The 9109-nt window shown below is 48.2% G+C and overlaps 1 protein-coding gene across 4 annotated transcripts in view; it reads right to left on the minus strand.

Annotated features, from left to right (window-relative positions):
- Positions 1–6383, minus strand: part of ADAM8 (ADAM metallopeptidase domain 8) — a 168929-nt gene extending 162546 nt beyond the window's left edge. For all 4 annotated transcript variants that reach the window (XM_086921842.1, XM_086921844.1, XM_086921843.1 and 1 more), the window contains exon 1: positions 6202–6383. In XM_086921842.1, coding sequence (XP_086777968.1) covers positions 6202–6244 — 43 coding nt within the window. In that variant the 5' untranslated portion in view covers positions 6245–6383. The remainder of the gene's footprint in view (positions 1–6201) is intronic.
- Positions 6384–9109: the final 2726 nt, after the last annotated feature.

The raw sequence follows: 9109 nt of genomic DNA on the forward strand, positions 1-9109 counted from the left end.
TTGTATTGTAACATGCATACAGCGCTTACTACTCCTATGTAGGGCGTAGGAGAGCCTACCTAAAGGAGAAGCACGCTACACGGAGAAGGGTGTGTGATTGTAAGGATCTTGTGTTTGTGTTTCAATGTCATGCGTGATGACCACCGAGGTGCAGTCATAGTGTTGTGGGACGCAGCGCTTAGCAGTGTGATGGATGAAGAGGTGTGAGACACAGGCCTGCAGTTATGGATTTCGGTTGCTAGGATTGAGCAGCTCTAATGGTCCCTCTTATGGTATTTCTTATTTCATAGTCCACTTAGCTGGTTAATGCACTGGGCTGTCCATTCTTATATATCTTTTTTAAAGTTTATGGCCATTGGCAGGCCATAGGCTGGAGGGAGACATGGACCACAGATCTTCTGGGATGGACTTTGGTGTTATCATCCCATATCTGATTATCATTCGGAGATGTCAATAGAAGTCATAGCTTGTAGCTAGTTGGGGCTTGAAGCATGGGACAAAATAAAGTCCTCCGTTGGCCAGGGGCATGTGGCAGATCGCCTAGACAGTGATGTAGCTGGGAGGGGAGTCCGCCCCGGGTGGCACTCTTTTTGAAGGCAGCACCACCCACTCGCGAGAACAAGCAGCCTGTCGACTGCCATCCCCCAACCCCCCACACTCTTACCTGCTCCAGTGTAAGACTCAGGGATCACACCGGGCGGCAATAGGTCTAGCTCCGCCACTGCTCCTAGGTCCACAAACTGCACACCCAATCTTTCCTCATATCAGCTCAAGTTATCGGGCCAACAAGAGACTTGATGCTTCTGCACCTAGACTGTGGCAAGGACAGTGTCTATGCAGGCCTACAAAATGGCAGTTACAGAAAATGCAAATCATACAAAAAAAGAGCAGCAAGAACCCGCCTTAAACTAAAAAATAACTACCACACCTGCACTGCTGAATTTCGATTCGTTCCCAATCCGACACAGGATCAAATTTAAGATATTAGGCATTATGCATAAAGTATTACATCTATGTGGCCCCAAGTACCTTCAATCATTGGCTTCGCCAGGCCATCGAACAAGGAATTAGGGATCACCCAACATAGTCAACACATGCCAAAGAAAATTCAGAGGTAAGTCATTAACAGTCCAGTCACACATCCCTGGAATACTCTGCCACTCAGGATGAGGTCTAAAGAGGACTTTCGCCAATTAGAGAAAGATTTGAAAATCTTCTTGTTCACAGATGCATTTTTTTCTTCCCCTGCTGAAACCCCCAAGGATAAAACTAAGTTTTTATTTGTTTGCCTTTTTTCCGGTATGCAGAATCGCAATTTTATGAAACCTTAGGAGCAGATTTACAAGCCCCTTGCGACACTTGTGCACTGCCATTGCGTCACTTTTGTGACCCAACGACGGTGTAAAAAATGTGGCAAATTTACAACGTGACGCATCTAGAGAGAGGAGCAGGCGTAAGGAGTGACACAGTGTATTGGGAATAGGCCACAACACTAATTGCTGGAGTTGCGTTGTGCTTGCGACACAACTCCAGCAAGGCGTGACTTTTCCTCCAACAGATGCGTCAGAATTTCTGACGCATCTGTCAATCCTTGCGCCATAGTACGTCATATTGTAAATACTGCGCATCTATGGTGGTGCAAGTGTTTTTCACGCAGGCGCAGGGTAACTGACGCATCTATACAGATGTGTCAGATTCTTGTAAATCTGCCCCTCAGTTCATAGAAGAAAGAATCAGAGCACAAGCAGCAACTGTTTTCTTTTCTGCGCAAAAGAACAATGAACGCTTAAAATCAAGGTTAATTTGGGGGGTATGAGGCAGGCACTTCATTGCTCTGTAAAATTGGTACCATTTGCACAATGTTTATTTTTTTTTAATTCTTGGAGAACTGTTTGTATAAATGTACTTTCATGACCTTCGCAGACATCTGCAATGTTGATATATTTGATTAATGAATAATAGAGTGATAATTAAATGGAACAACAAGTGACATGACAAGGAGGAAAGAGAAAGAATAACTACATATCCAGAGTGAAGTAGGCAAGTAGGTAATTCACACGAATGGAGTAATGAGCAGATTTAAAAAGAGCAACAGGAGTAAGGAGGAGATTTAAGAAGAGCAACAGAAGTAAGGAGGGGATGTAAGAAGAGCAACAGGAGTAAGGAGGAGATTTAAGAAGAGCAACAGGAGTAAGGAGGGGATTTAAGAAGAGCAACAGGAGTAAGGAGGAGATTTAAGAAGAGCAACAGGAGTAAGGAGGGGATTTAAGAAGAGCAACAGGAGTAAGGAGGAGATTTAAGAAGAGCAACAGGAGTAAGGAGGAGATTTAAGAAGAGCAACAGGAGTAAGGAGGGGATTTAAGAAGAGCAACAGGAGTAAGGAGGAGATTTAAGAAGAGCAACAGGAGTAAGGAGGGGATTTAAGAAGAGCAACAGGAGTAAGGAGATTTAAGAAGAGCAACAGGAGTAAGGAGGGGATTTAAGAAGAGCAACAGGAGTAAGGAGGGGATCTAAGAAGAGCAACAGGAGTAAGGAGGAGATTTAAGAAGAGCAACAGGAGTAAGGAGGGGATTTAAGAAGAGCAACAGGAGTAAGGAGGGGATTTAAGAAGAGCAACAGGAGTAAGGAGGAGATTTAAGAAGAGCAACAGGAGTAAGGAGGAGATTTAAGAAGAGCAACAGGAGTAAGGAGGGGATTTAAGAAGAGCAACAGGAGTAAGGAGGAGATTTAAGAAGAGTAACAGGAGTAAGGAGGGGATTTAAGAAGAGCAACAGGAGTAAGGAGGGGATTTAAGAAGAGCAACAGGAGTAAGGAAGGGATCTAAGAAGAGCAACAGGAGTAAGGAGGAGATTTAAGAAGAGCAACAGGAGTAAGGAGGGGATTTAAAAAGAGCAACAGGAGTAAGGAGGAGATTTAAAAAGTGAACAGTCAACAAAGAGAGACACAAGCAGCAGTGAGGAGATTTCCACACAGTGGGTGAGGGTAATGAGGGGATATACAGGCTCAATTCGGGTAGTCAGGAGCTCCGCCCAGTGAATAATACTAAGATAAAAGTCCCACAAAGTAATTAGGAGAATCTAGGAGAATCCTATAGAATAAATAAGGAGAATAGCATAGGGTGAATGTTGTAATGAGGATATCCACACAAGGTAGAGAGGGCATAATAAGGGTGTTTACAGGATGAATGCGCTAATGATTAGGCGCGCACTGAGTGGATGCGGAAATGAGGAGACATATGAGGTAAATTGTGATCATAAAGAAACTCAAACATTGGGAATGGTATAGAGGGTAAACCAACAATAATAAACATATGGGGAATGTGGTAATGTGGAGATTCACGTTTCAATGTATTTCCTCTCTGGTGGACGGGGCGGGGGACTCTGAGCTAGTTTAGAAGCCCCTGAGCCTGTGCTCCTATTGGTAGATCAAAGACTCACAAAATGGGGATTCTGTCCCTGAGAAGAGAGAAAAGGTATTCTTAACAGGTGAGTCTAGACACAGAATTGATGAGGCACTGGGGCCGTCAGACAGAGTGTATACAACAATGCAGAGGCTCCCAGCGGGTGAATGGAGGTGTGGTGGTATTATCAGACAGGACGGGTCATGTAAGGAGCCTCCAAAGACTCCAACCCCCTGGGGAAATGCAGGGTGGGATAAATGCCCATTCCGGCCATGAGACTATCTGAAGTTTCCACCACATTCAGGAAATTATTGGGACCAAAGAAAAGCCAGAAAAGGTTTTCCTACTTCCGAAGCAAACGCCGCTGTCGACTCATACGGGGATATTTAAGCACTTTCACCGATTTGGTTTACCATTTACAGGATCCACCATACAACCTACTCACCACCCTGGAAACTGACGACCACACAGATCCGGATCACAAACACATCAACTTCACAACCTCAAGGGGTCCATCAGCCCATTCTGACACGCGTAAGAGCCACATCACGACCATCAAACCTGGATGAACCTCAATGGCGATAAAACGCAAAGGGCAATCTGTAGCTTAAAAAAACAATATCTTGAGATGTATATGTGGCCTACTTCCATGGGCTACAAACTGAAACTATTATATCAAGTAACACATAAAAGAAAAGGGAAAACTTCAAAAACAAGAGAATAGGCTGATGCGTCTTGGGTCTGATGGCCTAGTGGACCAAGGCATCCACTGTAGGGTCCTGTGCTCGACCACTTGTCACAGGTTTGAATCCTGGCAGGTCCACTCAGCCTTTCATCCTGCAGTGATCGATTAAATGAGTACCGCTGGGTCAAAATGATGGCCCCGTGGAAAAGCATGTTACAGACTAGTCTTTCCCCAGGGGTATTTGTGCCCCAAACAGGACATGGGTTTAGATAGGTGGGTTGGGGGGGGGGGGAGGGGGCAGGTCTGGGAATTGGCATATAAGGGTCCCGAGAGGCGTGATCTGCCTCTTCCAGACTTGTGCATCACTGGTGAAGGTGTTTGGTTATTAGTTAGAAGTTTGTCCATCCACCCACCCACCCACTCTACATGTTGAAGTGGTGAAGGAATGGGGACTTGTTTTTGTTACAGTGTTGTTTTACCAAAGTTAGGACAGGTTGCAGGGGTAGTAGGTGAAGTCTTGGGGCGTGGAGAGTTACATGCGGGCTCTTCCACACCCTGGGGGTGGGGGGGGGAGAAGAGCAGAGAAGAGGAGAAAAAGCTGTGCTCTAGGTGACGAGTGAGCTCAGGGGAGGGTGTTTTGAGAGGTAGAGAAAGAGCCTGCGCAGACGGCAAGATTGTAAGGTTGGGAGCGGGGAAGGATGGAACGAGGTATGATGTTTGGGGGGGGGTGGAACTGGAAGTTGGTGTGAGAGGTGAGTGGCCGCTTGATGTGCGGGCAATTGGATTGTGCCTTAGTTCACAAAGTTGATCTTATTGTTTAATAAAATATTACTGATATGCAACCATGTCCTAATAAAATTGGCCTTTTACGCTATTCATGGGTCATCTGTGTTTGGTGTAGCACGAAAAACTATTAGTAGTATTAGGTGAACATACGCTCAACAATACATCTTATGTTACGACTTTGGGTTGCCCAACCATGGGCCATGCACAGGCCAGGTTTTCAGCACAGTCTCCTGAGATCTATTTTCTAGAGTTTCTCCAAGTCAGAGTAATTGGTTCTCCTGAAGACCTGGAATGGATCATCCATCCATGCTCCAAAAATATAGGAGCGGATATTCAATTCAGTCCAGCTACAAAAAAAAAATCCTTCATTCACGGGATATTCGTCATCTCAAAATGAGCTCGCCTGAGCCCTGCAGGCAAGAAACAGCAGGGCCTGAAATCTGATTCAAGGATGAAGTTCAAAGGTTACTCGCCTTGCCCAAAGACCTGCAGAGTCCACACCTCTAGCTTGCACTTCCCCCCCCAAATGCAGGGCCCACAATAATCGACATAAAACAAAGCGCTTCCTTCCAAGAACGAAGGGAAGCAGGAATCGTTTTTTTTTTTGTTTTATCGGTTTATAGAAAAGTAATACTGGGAAATACGAGACCGTATGTGACATACGTACATATGACCCAAACATTCATACTGGTGGCACGGTACTCTAATCTCTTGTCTTTTTAATGTATATTATCATTAATAGGGCAATTTAAACTCAACGCCCGCCCGCTCAGAAAGAGTGCTAGCTGTGCTTTATGAGTCTGGCTGTCCCAGACCCCCTAAGGGCCAGCGCTCAAAGGAAATGTCTATTTCACGGCTTATACTCCCTTAATACTGTCCCAAAAACTCATCGGCACAGAACCCGTGTTTGCTTTCCGTTTTATTTCTTTTTGCCGCTCCTCTGTTTCTCTTTCTCGCGCTTTCTTTTTGTTGCCCACCCAATCTCCTCCCTCTGAATTTCTTTTGTCCTCAGTTCACCTTTTTTTCGCTTTGCACGGAATTGCTGCGTGTTCTTTCCCCTCTTCTTACGCGCGCGTGCTCTCTCTTCTCCACGTGTATCTCACTCTCTCTCTACCTTTCATACTCATTCGTCTTGATGGGCACTAAAAGTCACTGTAGCTTGCCATCTCGCTATAGCTCACTGACGCGCCTTCTTCACACAGCATCACTTACTGCGCTAATGGAACCCTCTTAGCCTCGTGAAGCCCTCACGCGCCTTCCGCATTCCACAGTGAGTGTCTCCACAGAACACAAATAACAGACAGAATGTAAATGAGTGAGTACTACTTACCGAAGACCCCCCAGAGCCCCAGGAGGGTCCAGAGGCGCAGCATAGCTCCTAGAAGCAGAGCAGGTGAGGGGTCGCGGTGTGGCGCGTGGCTCCTCGGCTAGGGCGCGGTATGCAGCTATCCCCTCAGCTGAGGTTGAGGGCTCTGCTCCTGAGCTGAGCTGAAGTTAGGGGTTCTGCTCCCAAACGGGGGGTGTCAGGGCTTAGCTCCTAAGCCTGAGGTTCGGCGCTGGATGCGCCCCGTAAACGTGAGGTGGCGGCTCTGATCCTGAGCTGAGGGGTGGAGAGGCTGTGCCCCCGAGCTGCGGGGCTCCTGGACTGGGTGCAGGTTCGTCTCCTGGCGTGGAGTGTTTCTTGCGTGTCGGGCTGCGGAGTTCTGCTCCTCGGCTGGAGGTGTTTCACCCGAGCTGTGGTGCTGCTGAGCTGGAAGGGGGCTTCGCTCCTGGCGAGGAGGCTCTGCTCCTGGGGGGGGGGGGTCTCCCTTAAGCTGGAGCCGCGGCTCTCCGATGCTGGAAGGAAGCTCTGCTCCTGAGCTAGAGGTGCTTCTCCTGAGCTGGGGGTGTGGTCCTCCACCGCTGGACGTAGGCGCTGCTCTCCAGAATGAGGTGTCTCTCCTGAGCTGGGGCTGCGGTCCTCCTGCCCTGGACGGAGGCGCTGCTCTCCAGAATGAGGTGTCTCTCCTGAGCTGGGGCTGCGGGCCTCCTGCCCTGGACGTAGGGTCTGCTCTCAATGCAGAGGTGTCTCTCCTGAGCTGGGGCTGTAGCGCTCCTGAGGTGGACGGAGGCTCTGCGCTCCAGGCGGAGGTGTCTCTCCTGAGCTGGGGCTGCAGTGCTCGCCCTGCGCCGGACGGAGGCGCTGCTCTCCGGAAGGAGGTGTCTCCTGAGCTTGGGCTGCAGCGCTCTGTTCCCGAGCCCCGGCCAGCATAGACTGCCGCCCTCAGCTGCTCTCATCGCTTTAAGAGACGCTGCTTCTCATCCTGTGGCAGTCCGTCGGTCGTGTGTGAGTCACAGCGCCCTGCGCCCTGCCCCCTCCACCCCTGAGTCAGGCCCACAGCGCCCCGTGCACCGGCAGGCACAGGGGGCAGGGAGAGGCCGAATGGAATGGACAGGGGACCCTATCACCAACGGCGGGACGAAGGGAGCGGGCAGGATAAATTACAAGAGAACAGGACGGGATATATTATATATATATAGTACTCAAGATGAGACGGGGTAACTGGGGGGGGGGGGGGCATCTAAGGGGACACATAGTTGTGAGGGTGTAAGGGGTGGAGGAGGACCAGCGTGCGTGCGCTCAGTGTAAGCCACATTAAAACAAACACGAGGTGATAACTTACAAGGCAATACATTCCGCGTAATTCACAATGATGGTGCCCCCTGCAGAATGTGATGAGGGCAGTGCTTTAAATGGGCAGGTACTGTCCGGCACCGAGTACCTGCTCTTCTTTAGTTTGAAAGTGAGAGTACCTGCACTTCCAACCACTGCTGAAATTAGTGTCATAGGAGAGTCAAAACCAACGGTTTTCCAATTTTCAGTTTCAATCTTTATTTCGACCATTTGGTCATAAAAGATACACAATACAAAGAGGGAAAAACACATATTCAAACAACATTACATTTCAAATATGGATACGCAGAAAGAGTTCAGTACAGGGATAAACAACTTTATAGTGAATTTAAAAAAAAGTTCAGTCACTACCCAACATTCTTTAAAAAACGGTTTCGTGTAAACCACACATTGGTAAAAAATTTAGAAAGTGCAAAAACAGTTGGGCCAGTAACATCAGTTTTTAAAACCCTGTACATTGGTGCGTATTCCCTGCCACCCATGTTCCTTATCAACGGAAGCAGCCAATACTTTCTAGCTGCCCTATAGGCTGGGCAAAAAAAGACCACATGCAGGTCGTTCTCCTCCCTATCCTCACACACAGGGCAATACTTGCTGGGGGCAGCCGGCGACCATCGACTAGTAAAAGACCGGAGGGGTAGTGTGCCATACCGCCACTGGAGATACAGTCTTCTTGCCAGTAAGGGAAAAATAGGGTCCAGAACCTTTTCAAACTTATAAGTGTCCTTGCTTTGCAGGAACACGGCTGACAAAGACCCGTCTGGTTGGGCAGCTATAGCCCCTGCCAATTTATGTTCGTGGTATAAATTCGACAGAGACTTCTTAGAAATATTGGGTGCTGCCGTGGCCGGGTCTGTCCATAGATCAGGAAGCCCCAAATCCATGCAGATGGTTTGGATATTTTTAACCCAGGGGACACTAAGCACCTTGGGGTGTTTCAGTATTTCGACCAATTCTGCCCTGTAATCCGTAAGATCGTTACTACTCCATAGCCTGCGCCAGAAGGCTATGGGTCTCAGGCCTATCTCATCCGCTAGAGGCCGTAATCCTAAATCAAGCCTCAGTGGAAGAAGCGGAGTGCTCGGGGGGAGAGCAGCCACCCTTCTTATAAACTTGTTTTCTGTTACAGAAAGGCTATGACAAGGCATGTGCCCCCACAGTTCAGCCCCATACATAATTGCTCCCCTCGCCTGGGCCTTATATATCTGAACTAAGGCGCCCAACGGCCGGTACGTCGAGCCGGTCATAATTCGTGCAATGCCCCCAGTAGTTTGCACGAGTTTGAGATTTGCCCTGCTCTGGTGGGATCCCCAAGTCATAGTTTCATTGAGGGTTACACCCAGGTATTCGAAGGTGGCCACTCTCTCGAGCCGCGCAGTTCCCAGTAACGGACTCTGGCGCAATTTGTGACTCGGGTTTAAAACCATATATTTGGTTTTAGTGGCGTTAATTTCTAACCCTCTATCCAGGCAGAATGCGGAAAAGGAGTCAAGTATCCTTTGAATACCCATAGGGGTTTTTGAAAGCAGCAGGGTGTCGTCCGCAAACATGATTGCGGGCACCC

The sequence above is a fragment of the Lissotriton vulgaris genome, chromosome 5 (assembly GCF_964263255.1).
Source record: "Lissotriton vulgaris chromosome 5, aLisVul1.2, whole genome shotgun sequence".
Taxonomy (NCBI): domain Eukaryota; kingdom Metazoa; phylum Chordata; class Amphibia; order Caudata; family Salamandridae; genus Lissotriton; species Lissotriton vulgaris.